The following is an 18573-nucleotide window of genomic DNA, read 5'->3' on the forward strand; positions in this document are numbered from 1 at the left end:
AAAAGGAAAAGAATAATATTTGTGACAGTAGAAATCATAGGAAATTTAAAGTTCAGTGCCTATAAATAAAGTTTTACTGGAATCCAGTCACGCTCATTGGTCTCCATATTGTCTACGGCTACTTTTGCACTGTGATGGCAGAGCAGAGCTACAGGACCACGTGACCTGCAAAGCTAGAACTATTTACTGCCTGGCCCTGGACTGAATCATGTTTTTGTCAAGAGAAGAATGTTATCTCATACTTGTATCTCATACAGTGTCTGGCCCAGGGTCAGCTCCAAACAGAGGTGCTGGTGCTCCTTGAAGGTCTTTCTAGGGCCACAACTTATGCTGGGAAAGACTAAAGGCAGGAGGAGAAGGGGACGACAGAGGATGAGATGGTTGGATGGCATCACCGACTCAATGGACATGAGTCTGAGTAAACTCCTGGAGCTGGTGATGGACAGGGAGGCCTGGCGCACTGCAGTCCATGGGGTCACAAAGAGTCGGACAGGACTGAGCGACTGAACTAACTGACTGACTGAGGGCCACAACAGCACCCAGTACAGGGATGCCCCCTGCCAGCCACGTCCCTGGTGATCCAGCTCACTTTTTACCTTTTGTCTCTCTCCTCCAGCATCTCCATAGGTAAAGCCCATGGTTTCCAAACCTACTTGACTATCAAAATTACTTGGGGGAGGTTTTTCTTTTCCACCCACTTTACTATTTTAAATTCTTTTTATTTATTTTAATCTGATTTATTTACTTATTTGGCTGTGCTGGGTCTTAGTTGCAGCATGTGGGATCTAGCTCCCTAGGTTGTATCTGGGCCCCCTGCATTGGCAGCATGGAGTCTTAGCCACTGGACCACCTAGTAAAGTCCCACGTGGGGAAGGTTTTTAAAAGTTGAGATGTCCAGGCCCAACCCCAGACTCTCTGTATCAGGATCTCTAGGGAGGACTTTAGAAATGATTTTAAAAGAGATCCTCAGCTGATCTGGGGTTTGGGAACCGCTGGGCTCATCTCCAGAGGTTCAAGTTCCGCATCTTCTGACTGGTCCTTGCAGACCAAAGCCAGTGTGTCTCATACCCCAGGCTTCTCCCAGGCTGGAGGCCACCCCCAGTGGGCCTTGAGCTCAGGCCTTGCGTGTCTGGGAGTTTTCCTCAGGCCCAGATGCAGAAACAAGGTGTCCTTCCACTTCCCTCCCCGCTAAGAGTTTCTCCTGCCAGAAACCTGCCGCCTCTCCATCCCCCTGAAGCAGCTGCCACGGCCGCTTCCAGCCCACACCACCGGAGCTGCGGGGTGGAAGGGAACCTATTTCCCAGAACCCCCCACGTCCCTAAAAGCTCCTACTGTCCTGCCGAAAACCCCCGTCCTCACTGACGTCAGAGGCAGCCAGGCCCGACCCCGCTTCCGCTGCCACCCCTCGCCCTCGAATTTTTTTGCCCCCACATTTCTGTCTAAAAGCCTTTTCTCTCTGTGAATGGTTTTCAACTGCTTTTCTTAGCAACTCCTCACAGCGGGGTGGGAGGTTTAGCTGCGAGCCAGAGCTGCATGGAACTGCAGGCAGGCGGAGGAGGTGGAAAGGCCTACGGCGGGCCTGAGCTCTGGCCAGCCCCCAGCGGCCTGGACGACAGTCACGGGGGAGGGCTGAGTCCTCCCACTGGGGTCCCGTGGGCGGACCCGGGCTCTGTCTCTTTCTCAGGCCTTCCTCCACCCTTCTTGCCCTGATGCTCTGCCCTGCCCTGGTCCTAAGACAAGATGTCTGGCCTCGCCTCCAGGTGTGAGGGGGCGCCTCACTTGATCTGTCCAGGGGTGATGACAGCTGGAATCCACCATGGTGCTGTTCTCTGCAGCCCTCACACAGGTGACTCAGAGGTCTCCCCATCTCCCCGGTCCTTTCACAGCCAGAGGGGAGCCACAGCTTGGTGACCCTGCGTCCTTAGTGAGTAAAGGCCTCAAGTTTGGGCTGGGGCGCGCCCTCCATTCAGGAGCCACCCTGGGCAAATCCCAGCCCTTGTGTCTGTCTCCGAGTGTGTGTGTGTTCCTGCACAGCATCTTCTCAGCCCTTTGGTTATTCCCTGCCTCCATCTCTCTAAGCCTCTACTCCACGCTGGCTTCCTTTTCAGGTCCAGATGCTGCTCGGCCCTGACCAACGGCTTAAGGAAAACCTTGGGTCACTCTCTTATGTCACAGGTGAAGAACTGAGGCCCAGAGAGAGAGAAAGAGTGTGTGTCTAGTTCAAGGACACGCAAGTCACTGGCAAAAGTGAGAATACAAGTCAGGCCTCCTGACTCCCAGAGTAATATTTCTTTCATTCCATGCCCCATCACCCATCATTCTCTTCGTACTCTCTCCTCTCCCAGGAGACTTTCAGGGGCCTCTCTCTCTGCAACTAGGGGAGAGATGACGCCCTTCTCTCAGCATGGTGTTCTAGAAGAACTCAGTACTGTAGTCCAGTGTACTTTTGATTCCTTATAGGTCTCAGACAGTGAAAGTAGAGCCATGGGAACCTCACCTCTTGCCCCATTTATTCTGAGCATCTCACTTCATGGTGGTGGAAAAGTCCCCTCCCCTCCTCTCTCACCTCCCCCTATGATGGCTTCATGGCCTTTACAAATATCGGAGTCCAGGACTTCCCTGGTGGTCCAGTGGCTAAGTCTCTGCGCTCCCAAAGCAAGGGGGCCTGGGTTCGATTTTTGATCAGGGAACTAGACCTCACATGCCGCAACTAAGATCCAGTGCAGCCAGATAAATAAACGTAAATATATATTAAAAAAAAAAAAAGTTGGAGTCCTTCAAGCTCCCAGGACTGGTCACTTTTAGGATATTCCTTCTTAGAAGCCCTGGGGAGGAACAGGGCAGCCTCGCACATCTCAAGTCCTCAGGGTTGTGAACAGATAGGCGATCCCTCTAACCAGGCTGATGGCTTCAAGGACTGCAGATACCTTCATGTCCCTGCTGGACCCCACAAAGGTCACTCTGAGCCAGGGGCTTTTGAGAGAGGCAGCAAGTCCTGGTTGAGGCTGTGGTCTGGGAGAGACGGGGATGGTAAAGGCTGTCCTTGCCCTGCCTCCACCCACCTTGGATCCCTCCCCTGTGTAACTTACCCACCCTTACTTGAGGGGCAGTCCTCCCCGCGCCCCATCCCAAATCAGAAAAGTGGTCCCTGGGGCCCGCTGCTCCAGCTGATTCCTCCGGGCACAGGTGAAGGTAGGGTGGAAAGGCAAGTTTCAGTCTGCCACCGGGATGCCAGGGAGGATCTGCGTGGGCAGAGGGGTCCACGGTGGGGAGGGATTCCTTCCTTTTCTCTAGGCAACAGGGTCTCAGCCATGGTGGCAGGGAGCGCCATCTCAGTCATTTCCACAGGCCAGTGCCTAGCATAGGGTCAGCCCCCAGGAAAGCTCAAGTAAGGCCTATTGAATGAATGGGGGGGGGCGTCCCTCTTTCCCCAAGAAGAAGGGCCGGGGGGCATCTCCCGGGTCTCCCCAGCAGCAGAGGTTTGTAAGGATCATATCTTGATTATTTTCCCCCCTCAGCGCCCAGTACAGAGCCTGACACGCAGTTGGCATTGGTAACTCCACGTTGAAAGAATAGGGCTTTCACTGTCCATTAGAGGAAGGGCCACAGAAGCTCCCCCCTGGACACAGAGAACAGAGACCCCCTGGTAGTTGATTTTGAATCCCCAAGGCCTAGAGCAGTGCCAGGCAGGCGCTCGATGAGTCTTGATGGAAGGTGGGGGTGGTCCCAAGCAGCAGGATCCCCTCTGCCCGCATCCTCCTTACCTGTAAGACACCTGTTTCCGTAGGTGCATCTGGCCGAACCGCTCCTCCACAGGGGGTCCGGCGGCCCGGTCCCGGGGTGCCTCGGCCTCCTGGCCTCGCCGGCAGCGCCTTCGCACCACCTCCTCCTCGGCCGCCCGGCCGCCACCAGCCCCGTCCCCGCGGGGCCCTCCGCCGCCCGGCCCCTCGGCCATCCTGCGGCCCCCGGCTTCCCGCGGCTCCGGCGGCCTTTCGGGGTTCCTTGCTCAAGTTCAGTCTCCCTTCCTTCTGAGCCCGGGGCCGCGAGGCGGGGGTTGCGGGGTGGGGAGCGCGCGGTCCCGCACGTCCCTCCCGACGTCAGGGGCTCAGACGGCGGCTGGGCGCCGCGCCCAGGAAGGGCCGGCTGGGAGCCTCCGGCGCCCCTAGGGGGAGCAGTCCTGGTGGGTGTCGGGGTGCTGCGTGGTGAGCGCCGGGGGCGCCCCCCGGACGGCTGGAGCCCGAGCCCGGGCGCTGAGCGCGCTCCTGCAGCCGCAGCCGCTGCCGCGCACCCGGACTGTCACCTTAGAGACACCCGCCCGCCCGCGGGGTACAGGGGAGGGCGCCGCCCCACCCCGCCAGCCCGGCTCGGGCACCGGAGGAGCGAGCCCGGCCCGGCCGCGGCGGGCACGATCCCGGCCCCGGGCGCCCGCCAAAGCCCACCCCCGAGCCCCCTCCCCTGTACCCCGCAGCCCGGCGGCTGCCAATCATCGGCCCGCCCGTCACTCAGAGGCAGTGATGCACCCCTCTCGGCCCGCGCTTTCCGGCTTCGGCATTCGCCGCGCGGGCAGGGGGTGGGGGCGATGTTGGCGGGGGCGGTGACACGAGCTGGCTTTAACCCCGTCGGTGCCATGGGACTTGAGAGACCCAATTAGATTTGAAGAAGGGGCGCAGGAAGGGCAACATGGGCCAGGATGCCTTGAATTTGAGGATGGACTTGATTGCAGGTAAAGTGTTAGCTCTCTAGGCCTAGCTCTCTGCTGAACCCTGCCCAGATGCCAGTGGGTGTGGAATGGAGAGCCTGCAGCCTCCTGTGGCCTGTCCCCTGAAAGCCCTGGGCCAGGGTCTCCCAGAAGATTGAATCCATCTCTGGGTTGGGATAGGGGAGAACCCAACTCAGGAAGGAAAGACTAGAGGTCTCTTTGAGGTTCATCTTCTTCCCCATGGAAATCCCATGGTTCCTCCTTGCAGCATCTCCTCTTGTCCTTGGGGTGTTCTGCACTTGAACCTTTCATCTGAATGATGGCAGGACCCTGGGTAACTTCTCAGATCTAACGCCTCCTATCTACTACCCTAGACTCTGAAGTTGATCTTTTGATTTTGGGTGGCCTGCAACGGCTTGGAGCAGGGCTTGGGTTCCCAGCCAGAGACTGGGGCTGGGTTGTGGCAGCGAAAGCACCAGATCCTAGCCCCTAGACCAATGATCAGTGCCAAGGGCCCTCACCCAAGACAGACAGTATCGAAGCAAGTGGAGTATTTATTAAGAGGAAAAGAGTACAATACTTGTAAATAGACACACAGGCAAACTAGAGGAAGAGGCCCTGAGTCGTGCCCCGTGGCAGTTTGAATTACTTGTATGGGGTGTTTCTCCTGGGTTTCCTTTGGCCAATCATTCTGATTTGCCTGGTTCACAGTCCATATTTGGCAGATCTCAAGATCCTTGAATGTGCGCACACACGCTCCTCTAAGCCAAGGTGGATTCTAACGGAGAGGGTGTTGGTAGAACATCCCTTGACATAACTCACCCTTTGACCTCCAAGGAGCCTTTTCTGCACCTGTGCAGTCTAAGAGGTCTCCTGACTTGAGAATGAGAAATATGTGGTCTGGGCAGGGCTTAGCTGCCTCTCTTAATTGTCCTGCTATTCTCCTCTTGGAGTTTCGGCCCACAGGGAATGAATCTCCAATCGCTTTACCCTGGGAGAGTAGGGGACCTGATCTACCTCCCGCCTCACTCTGACCACAGCATTTACTCTCCCTCTGCAGTATTTAGTGCCCCCCCCAACCTTACCCGTACTTAGCCTGGCATTCAAGGCCTGCCTTCACCTCCCCACATCCTATCCTCCAGTTCCATCCATTTCCTTCCACTCATCTGTGTTCCGTATTCTGGGAATTGGCATCAGCCTTGTATACCATCGTTCATCTGAAATCTTCTGTTGCTGTACTTCAAATTCGATGCGCTGAAATGCCTCCACCTCTAGGAAGTCTCCCTGGATGGCTCCAGCTGAAAGGCACTCTTTTTTCTTCCCAGGCCCCCTTGTCCTCTGCACCCAGTGTCTAGTCTAGTTTGTCTTATCTTTCCCCACTGTCTGTGAGCCCCGGAAGGTGGGAGGGACCAGACTCTCAGAGGTAAAGAACGGATTACAGAGGGGCAGAGCTGTACTGCTCGAGGCTCCTCCGGCTCTCACCAGCCCTACAGTGGCTGTCCTGCTCTGTGCCTTTGCTCATGTTGTTCCCATTGCCGGTAGGATGTCCCTTTTTCTGAAATCCTGCCCATCTGTCAAGGCCATTCTCCGATGCCACATCCCCCATAAGGCCCTCCCCGACACTCCACTACAGACGTTGTCTCCCTCCTACAGCCCTATAACTGCTTCCTGGGCCCCTCTTCGGGCATTCCCCTTCACCCTCTAACAATAACTAACATCTCATTTGATTCTTACCACAAGCCCGGGTGGTAGATGCTATCGCTTCCTCCATGTTACAGATGAGGACCCTGAGATGTCATTCAAGTGATTTATTTGCTCCAAGATGGCTCAGGTGAGGTGAGTGAGTGGCGAGCCAGGGTTTAAATCTAGGTCTTTTGGCCCCAGAACTCATGCCTTTTCCCACTCCCCACGGGCTGCCTGCCACACAGTAGCAGCCTCACGTTGGCCTGCTTCCCTCATCTTTAAATGCCCCAAAGGCAGCTGCCTCCATTCCGCCTTCCCCCTCTCTTCTGGTCTATCAATTCCACCTTGGATGAATGGAATAAATGGAATTGCATTAAGCATCTTGACCACTGGGGAGCTTGCAATGGAAAGCCAAGTTCTAAAGAAGTCCTGTTGCTGCGTAGGGGGATGCGGGAGGCGGGTAGAAGGGAGTGAGGGGGTTAGGCCCTTGAGAGCTCCTCCCTGCCCCCACATCTTTGCCCCTGAGATGGCCTCCAGGATTGCTAATTTTCCAAACTGCCAGGCCCGGGGTAGCCTCCTATACTGAGAATTATGGTCGTTCTGCTGGATTTGACATTCCCTCACAGCTGCTTAGCTGCTGAGTTCCAGGTCGTTTTTTTTGGTCGACTCTTTGCCGAGCTTGCCCCTCTCAATCCTTTTTAAATGAGAGCTTCTCCCCTCTGTCCTCACACCTCCCCCACGTAGGACCAGCTGCTGCGTTATTTTTTTAGCTGCGTGGCTCTGCCCTCTTCCCAAGAATCCAAGGGAAGAATGAAAGCTCCCCTCCCCCGCCACCAGCCTGACCACCTTCTGCAGCCTCTCCCAGCTGCAGCTGGCTCCTTGCTCGCCTCTGCACTCAGAAAATAATAGCTAATGCCTTTCAAGTGTTTACTGCCTAACTGACCTTGTGCTAAGAACTTCGTGGGCAAGCTTTCAGTTATCCCTCACAGCAGTTTTATGAGGGTGGGTACCATTTTACAGACGAGGATGCTGAGGCTTTGAGAGGTTTGGTCATTTGCCAAGGTCACGCACAGATGTGAAGCAGGAACGTCGGACGCACGCTCTTAACTATCACTCTAATGACCAAGAGACTCAGGCTTCCTTGGAGGTGAGTTCCCAGCCTGTCTCCTCCCTCCCAGTGCCCCAACGGGCACCTGTTACCCTCGTCAAATAGGTGGCCCATTTGGTCAGATGGCTTCTGGGGTGGTCCAGTCTCTGGAATTGGAGCCTTGCCCCAGCCCATCCCAGCTCCAGGGCATCACTCACAGCCGCTCTCCGTGCTGACAGAGCTTTGGTTTCCAGGTGTAACAAAGGGTTTGTTGTGGCAATCTGAGCAGGGTGACTGACCTCATGAAAGCCACCACGTGTGTGTGTGTGTGTGTGTGTGGCAGTGCCAGCTGCCAGGGCTGACAATACAGTGCAAAGGCTGCAGCTCCATCACTGGGGACATCCTGGGGAGGGGCCCCCTCAGGGACAGTGACGCAGTGCTGAGGAGGCGGAAGTCAACAGGTGGCTTGCATGAGGGAGGTAATCCTGCTTCCCAGCACAGGAGGGGAGGACTGTCTGGGCTGGATGGGCATAATGACTGCAGATGACCACGCCTTGACCCGCTTGCCAAACCCTGGGCTCCAGGAAGCCCCCCAGTGTGCTTGGATCTTGTGCCAGATTAAGAGCTGGGTTAGGGGGAAGGAAGGTGGAAGGGTGCTGGGGTGCGAGCTGGAGAGCCGGAGGGGCAACATGAGCTCTGAAGCCAAACAGACCTGTCTTCTTTTTGCAGTTTTCTTTCTTTGTTTATGTTTGGCTGTTCTGGGTCTTCATTGCTGTGAAGGCTTTTCCCTAGTTGTGGCGGGCTACTCTCTACTTGAGGTGTGCTGGCTTCTCACTGCGGCAGCTCTTCGTATTGCAGAGGACAGGCTCAAGGGCGTGTGGGCTCAGTAATTGCTGCTCACAGGCTCAGTTGCTCCTCTGCATGTGGGATCTTCCCAGGTCAGGGATCCAACCTGTGTTTCCTGCCTTGGCAGGTGGATTCTTTCCTGCTGAGCCAGCAGGAAAGCCCCAAACCTGTCTTCAAATATCCACTTTGCCACTTATTTGCTGTATGACCTTGGTCAAGTCATTTCACCTCTCTGAACCCCACGTTCTTCAGTTGTAAAAATGCTCACCCTAACTGGGACTTGTAAAGTTCTCAGTCCAATGCCTGGCAGATGGTCACAAATCAATAATGAGAGGATGCTAGATTTCAAGCCCTTTGCCATCAGGAACTGGGTCTTGTTTGTGCTCCAAGGTCATCATGGTTCCGTGCATGTAAGAGATACCCTATAAATATTTGTGGGTCCCATTCCTCTGAGCAACTATTTCAAACTTTGCCCCTCACCCCTCAGTGCAACCCCCATGCTCACCCTCCCCGTTGTCTTGTCCTCAAACTTCACAGTCACAGGGCGTCTCCCTCAGTTTCCTGTCTCCCCATGGTCTTCAGTCACATGGTGCCCTCCATTTCTATCTAGGCCTCTCCAGGCCAAAGTGGATCTTTCCACCTGCTCCCTGGATCCCTTCCCTTCCTCCACTCCCACTCCCATCAGCCATCACCTTCCCTCTCTGTTGACTCCTTGTCTTCTAGACATTATTGTTGTTGTTCGGTTGCTCAGTCGTCTCCGACTCTTTGTGACTCCATCGGCTGAAGCACGCCAGGCTCCCCTGTCCTTCGCCGTCTCCCAGAGTTTGCTCAAACTCATGTCCATTGAGTCGATGATGCCATCCAACCATCCCATCCTCTGTGGCCCCCTTCTCCTCCTGCTCTCAATCTTTTCCAGTATCAGGGTCTCTTCCAATGATTTGGCTCTTTGCATCATGTGGCCAAACCATTAGAGCTTCAGCTTCAGCATCAGTCCTTCCAATGAACATTCAGGGTTGATTTCCTTTAGGATGGACTGGTTGGATCTCCTTGCTGTCCAAGGGACTCTAAAGAGTCTTCTCCAGCACCAGTTTGAAAGCATCAATTCTTTGGCACTCAGCCTTCTTTATGGTCCAGCTCTCACATCCAGACATGACTACTGGAAAAACCATAACTTTGACTAACGGACTTTTGCTGGCAAAGAGATGTCTCTGCTTTTTAATACCTGTCTAGATTTGTCATAACTTTTCTTCCAAGGAGCAAGTGTTTTTTTTTAATTTGATGGCTACAGTCACCATTTACAGTGATTTTGAAGCCCCAAAAAAGTCTGTCATTGTTTCCATTTTTTCCCCACCTATTTACCTGAAGTGATGGGACTGGATGCCATGATCTTTTTTTTTTGAATGTTGAGTTTAAGTCCGCTTTTTCACTGTCCTCTTTCACCTTCCATCAAGAGGCTCTTTAGTTCCTCTTCAATTTCTGCATTATCATCTGCATATCTGTGTTATCTGTATTATCATCTGCATATCTAGGTTGCTGATATTTCTCCCTGGCAACCTTGATTCCAGCTTGTGACTCATCTAGCCTGGCATTTCACATGATATACTTGGCATAGAAGTTAAATAAGCAGGGCGACAATACACAGCCTTGACGTACTCCTTTCCCAACTTTGAACCAGTCTGTGGTTCCATGTCCGGTTCCAACTGTTGCCTCTTGACCTGCATACAGGTTTCTCAGGAGGCAGGTAAGGTGGTCTGGTATTCCCATCTCTTTAAGAAATTTCCACGGTTTGTTGTGGTCCACGCGGTCAAAGGCTTTAGCGTAGTCAATGAAGCAGAAGATGTTTTTCTAGAAATAATCGTGGTCATCTCTCCCTTGTCTGAAAGAGCAGTCCCAAAGTGCTCTTGATTGCCCCTACACCCGCCTCTTGATGCCACCCTCAGTGACATGTGTTCACTGCACCCCCGTCTGCTTCAGTCTTCACATCCATCCCACCTGTTCTCATCTCCACCCAAGTCTCCCTTCTGGCTCAGTTCTCCCCTACACAGCTCCAGTCACAGCCACTGGTGACCTCATTATCAAAGCGAATGGACACCTTGTCTTCTGATCTTTCCCAGCCTCTCAGACGGCATCTGACAGCTGTGAGCTCTGCTCCTAGAAGCTCTCTCCATCCACTTCCGAGATACTCACCTCTCCCAGTTTTTCTCCCCTCTCTGTGCGTTCCCGCACAGCCTTCCTGTTTACTCCTCTTCTTCCACTGTCTCTTAAAGTCCACCTTCCCCGTAGTTCTGCCCCTAAGTCTCTCTTCCCTTTACGCAGATCCAAGATTTTAACATACCACCTGGACGCTGACAATTTCCTAATCTCCGCCTGGGATCCCTCTCCGCCAAGTCCTAGACTTGCATGCTAATGTGAACACTCTACAGGCAGCTCAAATGCAAGATGTGCTAAAAGGAATTCTTTTTCTCTCCAAACCTGCTCCTCCTCCGGCATTCCCTGTCTCAGCAAATGGTCTTATCTACCACCATGGCCTCGAAGTCAGACATCTAAATGTCATGCCAGGCTCCAGCCTCACTCTTGCACCCCACAGCCAATTTGATGTCAAAGCCTGTTGATAATTCCTTCTAATTATCTCTGGAATCTGTCTCATCTTCACTCTATGCCCTGTAGAGCCCCAGGACAGGCAAATCTGATTATCTCACTCTCTGGTTTAAAAACATTCAGTAACTCTCTATCACCTTCAGGATAAAATATTTTTTCTCTTTAGATCCCTGCAAGGGCCATACTTTCCATCAGGGCCAGGAGGAGGCTGAGGCAAGTGTGACACTTTAGAGTGCCACGTTTAAGGAGGTACTCATTCCCAGGGCTGTACAAGGGCCTCCTTAAGTTTGCACCCTAACCACCCCTTTGCCTCACCCCAGTCCTAGCTCAGCTCTTCATGGCTACATGTCTGCATGATATTCTCTGCACCCCAAACGCTCTAAGCCCTTCGGTACCTCTCCGACTCCTAGCCACGCTATAAGACTCAGTCAAGGGACTTTCCTGGTTGTCCAGTGGTTAAGAATCCACCCTGCAATGCAGGGATGTGAGTTTGATACTTGGTCAGGGAACTAAGATCTCACATGCCGCGGAACAGCTAAGCCAGTGCACCACAACTAGAGAGCCCATGCACCTCAACGAAATATCCTGCATGTCGCAACGAAGATCCTGAGTGCTGCAATTAAGGCCTGATGCAGCCCAATGCACACATACGTACATATTAAAAAAAAAAAGACTCAGTCAAAGGTCGCCTCCTCCAAGTTGCCCTCCCTGATCCGTGGAATCTGAACTACATGACACTCTTCTGTATTTCTTAGCACCCCTCCCTCACGCTGGGCCTGATGACTGGTTCACTTCCCAGCTGCCTCCACAATCCTGGGGGACCTTTGAAAGCAGTTTGTTGAGTGACCAATAGAGGGAATGGATGAGTCAATCAGGAAAGGGGGTTGAGCTAAAAGTTCTTGTTAATAATAATCACAGCTTTGGCCCAGAGCCCAGACTTTAATGCCTTTGCTTTAAAAGGCTTGCATATCTTAGCAGTTAAAACTGATGCCCTGCAGCAGGCACCGAGGTCCCCATCAAGTGGTCAAGATGAGGCTGTGGGAGAATGGGGAGAGAGGATGGGCCTTGAAGGCCAGTTCCAAAGCTCTAGAGTTCTGTCTGGTCTTGTCCATCTTCGCTTCTGGTGGGCAGCTGGCCCAGGTGGCATCCCACCACAGTCCCTGCTTCCGAGTATGAAAGCATCACGCTTGTGAGATAAGCCTCGACATCCAGGCATTTGAGGCCCTCTGGCTCTGGCCCCTGATCACTATCCAGCCTCAGTTCTCAGCATTCTTGCTGTCTACCTTCCGGCTATTCTGAACTATTTGAGATTTTCTTGAAGTTTTCCAGCTCTCTCTCCCACCTTTGAGGGCTTTGCCCACACCATTTCTTTCTGGGATGCCCCTTTGTCTCTCCTGCCTACTTCCAATGGTCTTTCGTGTCACCTACTCCGGGAAGCCCTTGCCGCTAGTCTGGGGGAGGCACCCTCTTCTGTGCTGTAACAGCACCCCTAGCTTGGCCCTTAGCCCATTGTATGAATACTGTCTCTAAAGGCACAGCTAGGGACTTCCTCATGCTAAGACTCTGTGCTCCCAATGCGGGGGCCAGGGTTCGATCCCTGGTCAGGGAACTAGATCCCACATACTGAAACTAAGAGTCTACATGCCACATGCCACACAAGACCCAGTACAAACAAATAAGTAGATAAATTAGTTTATATATATATACTGCTACTGCTGCTAAGTCACTTCAGTCGTGTCCGACTCTGTGTGACCCCATAGACGGCAGCCCACCAGGCTCCCCCGTCCCTGGGATTCTCTAGGCAAGAATACTGGAGTGTGTTGCCATTTCCTTCTCCAATGCATGAAAGTGAAAAGTGAAAGTGAAGTCGCTCAGTCGTGTCCGACTCTTAGCGACCCCATGGACTGCAGCCTACCAGGCTCCTCCGTCCATGGGATTTTCTAGGCAAAAGTACTGGAGTGGGGTGCCATTGCCCTCTCCATATATATATATATATATATGTAATTTCAAAGGGGCTTCCCTGGTAGCTCAGATGGTAAAGAATCTGCCTGCAGTGTAGGAGACCTGGGTTTGATCCCTGGGTTGGGAAGATCCCCTGGAGAAGGGAATGGCAACCCACTCCAGTATTCTTGCCTGGAGAACTCCATAGACAGACCATGGGGTCAGAGAGTCAGACCTGACTGAGCGACTCACACACACACATATTTTAAAGGCACAGTTAATCTTTCTCAGAGTCAGTGTGCACTGGGTCCTGTTCTAAACAGCTCACTGAATTCCCGTAACCTCGTGCACTGAATATTATTTATATTCTTTTCTTACAGGTGGGGCACTGGAGGCTCAGGGAGGTTCAGGTTACGTGGCGTCTTAGTTTCCAGCACTGCATAACGAATTATAACAAACACGGCGGCTTAAAACAACACAGGTGTGACCTCCGTGTCTGTGGCTCAGGGCACAGCTCAGCTGGGTCCTGTGCTCAGGCCCTCCCCAGGTGGCTGCCCAGGTGTTGGCTGGGCGGGGGCCTCATCTGGAGCTGGGGGTCCTCTTCTAAGCTGCTCAGGTGGTTGGCAGAATCCAGTGCCTTGCCTCCGGAGTGTGAGGCCCTCAGAGCCTAGAGGCTGCCCTCTCCATGTGGTACGAAACACGGCTGTTTGCTTCCTTAAGGCCAGCAGGAGACTCTCTTTCTCTTTGGGAAGGGCTCAGTCCCTCTTTTCAGAGAAGGCAATGGCACCCTACTCCAGTACTCTTGCCTGGAGAATCCCATGGACGGAGGAGCCTGGTAGGCTGCAGTGCATGGTTCGCTAAGAGTCGGACACGACTGAGCAACTTCACTTTCACTTTTCATTTTCATGCATTGGAGAAGGAAATGGCAACCCACTCCAGTATTCTTGCCTGGAGAATCCTGGGGACGTGGGAGCCTGGTGGGTGCCGTCTATGGGGTCGAACAGAGTCGGACACCACTGAAGCGACTTAGCAGCAGCAGCAGCAGCAGCAGTCCCTCTTTGAATGTCTTTCACCCGATTAAGTCAGGCCCACCCAGGGTGGTCTCCCTTAAAAATTTTTTTTTATTTATTATTTCTTTGCTTGGCCACCTCACATCCTATCTGTGGCATGCGAGATCTAGTTCCCTGACCAGGGGTCGAAACTAGGGCCCCCTGCATTGGGGGCACGGAGTCTTAGTCGCTGGACCACCAGGGAAGTCCCTCCTTTTGAATTAACTCAGAATTAACTGATTTGGGACCTTCATTACACCTGCAAAATCCCTTTACTTTTTCCTTGAAAGGTCACCTAACTATGGGAGTGGCATCCCTGACACGCACAGGTACCCCCCCCCCGCCCCCGCCCCAGACCCTAGGGGAAGGGATGACCCTGGGTGTGCACCCCAGGGTGCAGGATGCCTGGAGCCCATGTTGGAATTCTGCCCACTGCACATGGCTAGCAAGTGGCGGTTCCAGTCGCCAAAGGCAGCTCTTTTTCCTCTGAAGTGTGCTCCTCTAATGCAGATGAGGCCAAGATACAAGAAACTAAGAAGTGGGCAGGGAAGAGGAGCAGCAGCCTGGGTACTGTGTGTACAGTGCCTGCGGCAGCGTCTGGCCACCCTGGACGCGAGTGCTCACAGATCCCACCCTTAAAGGCCGACCCGGTGGCCTGTATGCCTCTCTGCTTCCACACACAGCAGTGGGAGGAGCTGGGAGGAGCCTTGGGGTATGGGGATTGCAGCAGAATTCTTTGGCCATCAGATTTGAATTCTGTGTCTGGCTGGAGCAGGGAACCCAGTACAAATGCCTTCTCAAACCCCTCACCCACGATCACTACTGATCAGAATATAAACTTGCGTGTGTGCTAAGCCCCTTCAGGCCTGTCTGACTCTTTGCAGCCCTATGGACCATAGCCCACCAGGCTCCTCTATCCATGGGATTCTCTAGGCATGAACACTGGAGTGAGTAGCCATCCATCCTCCAGGGAATCTTCCCGATCCAGGGGTCGAACCGGCATCTCTTATGTCTCCTGCGTTGGCAGGTGGGTTCTTCACACTAGCGCCACCTGGGAAGCCCCCAGATAAACTTACCTTCTTATTCCTTCATCTTCAGTGCCCCCCCCCCCCGCCCCCGACCACGACCCCTACCGTGAAGAAAAGCACAAAGTCAGGGATTGATGCTGCATCATTTTTTTTTTTTACTTTTGCCTTCTTAAAGCATGTGCTGAGCTGATGGGTGAAGCAGTTTGGCAATTAAAAAGGCCCAGCGGCTTGGGCAGCGGCAGAGGGGGAGGCCAGGTGAGGGGTTGGGGCGGACCCTCTCTCCTGGGCCAGGGAGCAGCGAAGCCCGCACTAACTTCATAAAATACAAAACTAGGGAGGGTTGAAGGTAGGAGGGAGACTTGTAAAATACAATATCTTAGGGACTGGCAATAATAAAAAATAAGGCTCATTATTTACAAACAATTTCTGTTCTTGGTCTCTGTACAGTGAGGGGGGGCGGGGCGGGGCTTAGTGGGTCGGTCTGTTGATGTGTCTGTGTGTGTATGTGGTCGGGGTGGGGCAGGGAGGCAGTGGTCCTCTTGGTCATTATGAGAAAGGAGGTGGGTAACCCAGTGAGTGGTTTATCTGAGAAGGACGGATGGTTGTGGGAGGGAGGGGGTGAGAACAGAGTGGTTGGCCCAAGGGAACAGTCCAAATGTGGGGGGAGGGGGGGCCCCAGTCAAGATCTGGGGCAAAGAGGGGCTGGTGGGGGATGGGGAGCGGAACCCTTTCTCCTGGGAGGGGACCCCAGGGGGCAGGGGTATGAGCCGGATCCGGGTTGGTGAGCAGGACGACCCCTCTTCTGAGTACCAGAGGGTACGCCCTGTGTCCTGGGTCTTGGCACGGCCTAGGAGAGCTTGACGGTGGTGTTGGGACCCAGATCCCTGGAGAGAGAAGAGAAGTTAGGGATGACTCTGTCCGGGAAGGACCCTCTCGCCCGTCTGCAAGCTGGGTTTGGACTTGGGAGGGATGGGGCCGTGGGAGGGTGTGGCTGACAACATGGGGACCAGGGCTGGGCGGAGTCTGGGGCCCCAGGAAGGGAAGGGGCCACCCACCCACCTCTCATGGAACCACTCCTTAGGGTGGGAGAAGTCAGGACCCGTGATGTTCCCACCGACGTCCTTTGGCCAGGCCTCACTCAGGTACTTGCTCGTCTCGTGGGTGCTGTCCAGGTGGTCATGTTGCAGGTGGTCCTGGGGTCGCTGCTCCACCGGCCCCCCGGGCTTGATCTCCCAGCCATCGGGGGGCTCCACAGGCAGCAGGGCACTGCGGCCATCCTCCCACGAGCCTGCTCCCTCGTCGTAGAACAGGAGGCTCCGGGAGGGCACTGGAGAAGGAGCTCAGGGTGAGCCATGGTGCCAAGGCTCCCTCCCCGTCTAGGCGCATTCAGGGCCCAGTGGTCAAGGACCTGGGCCCTGGACTCTTTCAGGCCTGGATCTGAATCCAGCTCAAATGATGCCCAGCTGTGTGACTGCAGGCAAGCCATGCCTTTGCTTTCACCTTTCTGAGCTTGCTCATCTGTAAAACAGGATACTAGGGGCCAACCTCCTGTCGATGCGAGGTTTAAATGAGATAACAGAGTAACTGAAACAGCACTCAGAGCAAGTTAGTGCTCCCTAAGCAGAGGGCACTGGGCTGGGGCATCTGAGAGCTGGGTTTTCATCCTACTGAACCACTCCCTTCCTGTGAGACCTTGAATAAACCTTTTCCCCATTTGAGGCCCCAGTTTACCCCTCAGGGAGATGAGGAAAAGAGAAAACACATTTGTTGGATATCTACTATGCCTATCAGACACTGTCGGCATCCTTTAACCTATATCAAATCATTAACAGAAACTCTTAGAATGAGATATTTTTAGGTCTATTTCACAAAACAGGCCATTGAGGCTCCAGGTTGTCAGGGACGTTGTCCCAGTCTAAGGACGATGCACTGTAGCTGAGCTGCAGACCCTGGCCCGCCTGACTCCAGGAGCCGCCGGCACCCTCCTCACTCTCAGGGCCCTGACCCCACGGCCGCTCCCTCCCCTCAAGGGCCTGCAGGCCCAACTCATTTTCCCTGCAGCATCCCTCCTTCGTGAAACTCACTCCCCCCAGCTCCTCGCTCCCTCCGACCTCCCATCTGTTTCCTTTTCCTCCTCCTGCCCTGCTGGATGACACGCTCCAGGAGGCCATGAGGGACCGTCTGGAAGTTCCTCTGGAGGTCTGTCTGAAGTATCCTCTGTCTCCGGAAATCCACCCTATTCTTCGCTGCCCCCGGGGCCGGTTCTCCCCTTGCCACTTCGTGTTGTGTCTTTTCTCTCCTCTTGTGAGCGCATCAAAAGGGAGCGACTGCTGCTCTCGTTTAGTAGAGCCTGCAGTGTACTAGGAACTGTACCGAGAGCCTTCGTGCACCATGCCATTTCGTCTTCACAGCAAACATGCTCAATAAGCATGGAACTGGTAACTCCCATTTTCGAGATAAGAGATTAAAATTTAGCATGCTTCAGACGCATGCCCGAGGTCACGCACTTAGCGAGTGGCAGATATGACTGACTGGGAAACTCCATGTTCCTAACAGTCCTCACAAGCCCCAGGGGGTGGTAACTAGCTGAGTCCACACCACCACTCCCACACTTCTGCCCGGGACAGACATTACCAGTGGATCTTGCCACACCTTCCTGTTGATCCTGAATGGGGCCTCAGAGTCCTTCTTAGCAGTGCTTCATGCAGCCACTAACATCTTATGGAAAATGGCCCTGGAGCTGAAACTCACTCGCTATCCCGGTTGTAAAATATTGATGGTGGCTTAGCAGATGCGCCCTACCAACCGGCGCCATAATACATGGGGCTAGGGTGGGAACATTCCTGTTATTCCCTAAACCTCCTCCCCTGGCCAAGCCACTCCTGGGTGGGTTGGGAATCAGGGGCTCTGCCTTGTAGTTCTAATTCTAGAACTAACATCAAACAAATCATAGACCCTTGGGAGAGGCCTCAGTTTCCCCATCTGCAAAATGGGAAGGTAGAATGAGACGGTGTCAGCCCCAGACCTGGCTCCTCACTTGCGTCTGTCTTCTGCCCAGAAGTTGGGGCTGGTGTAGGGGGAGGTCAGCCCTGCTTGGGGCACTCACTCTGACTGGCGGCGTAGACGCTGTCAGTGGCCATCGGGTCTTCCTTCACAGTCTGGGAGCCAGAGGAGAACTCAGGGAGGCAGGGCACGAGGGAGCCCAGCACCAGGACAAAGCACAAGGCTGCCACCTGGCAGTGGAGAGAGTGTGGTGGGCAGAGCTGGGCCAGGGGATGGCGGCAGCCCTGGCCACCCCCAAGCCCCTCCCCCCTCCCCCCTCCATGAGCCACTGGGGGCCAAAGGCTCATCATTTTTTCAGGAAATCTGCTCCCAGAGCCATGTGCGGGAGAAGAAGGTGGAGGCTGTCAGGCCATCTCAGCCCATTGGAGAGGGGCCACCCCAGGCAGCACTAGAAAAGAGAGGGAGTTGGCCAGTGTGGCTATCACCTCTGGGGTGGAAAGGAATCAGGAAAGGAAGGAAGGGGTAGGTGCTGGAGGAGACTGAGGCTGGGGCAAGGGACGGGGACATATCTTCACACTAGATTCCCAGCAGGACTCCCAGGAAGACTGGCCAGCACCGGGAGCTAAGAGTCACAGAGCC

The 18573-nt window shown here is 54.1% G+C and overlaps 2 protein-coding genes across 4 annotated transcripts in view; both read right to left on the minus strand.

The window, feature by feature from the left end:
- The window catches only part of DGKZ (diacylglycerol kinase zeta), a 43938-nt gene extending 39677 nt beyond the window's left edge, over nucleotides 1-4261 (minus strand). The window contains exon 1 of one of the 3 annotated variants that reach the window (XM_070383444.1): nucleotides 3765-4261. In XM_070383444.1, the coding sequence (XP_070239545.1) occupies nucleotides 3765-3955 (191 nt within the window). In that variant the 5' untranslated portion in view covers nucleotides 3956-4261. The remainder of the gene's footprint in view (nucleotides 1-3764) is intronic. The other 2 variants (XM_070383448.1, XM_070383450.1) reach the window with 2 other exon arrangements.
- A 10801-nt stretch (nucleotides 4262-15062) lies between these two features.
- Nucleotides 15063-18573, minus strand: part of CREB3L1 (cAMP responsive element binding protein 3 like 1) — a 36581-nt gene continuing 33070 nt past the window's right edge. Inside the window, exons 10-12 of the mRNA XM_005898911.2 lie at nucleotides 18038-18164; nucleotides 15991-16258; nucleotides 15063-15815 (exon numbers count right to left, since the gene is read on the minus strand). Coding sequence (XP_005898973.1) covers nucleotides 15779-15815; nucleotides 15991-16258; nucleotides 18038-18164 — 432 coding nt within the window. The 3' untranslated portion in view covers nucleotides 15063-15778. The remainder of the gene's footprint in view (nucleotides 15816-15990; nucleotides 16259-18037; nucleotides 18165-18573) is intronic.

This window comes from Bos mutus, chromosome 15 (assembly GCF_027580195.1).
Source record: "Bos mutus isolate GX-2022 chromosome 15, NWIPB_WYAK_1.1, whole genome shotgun sequence".
NCBI lineage: Eukaryota > Metazoa > Chordata > Mammalia > Artiodactyla > Bovidae > Bos > Bos mutus.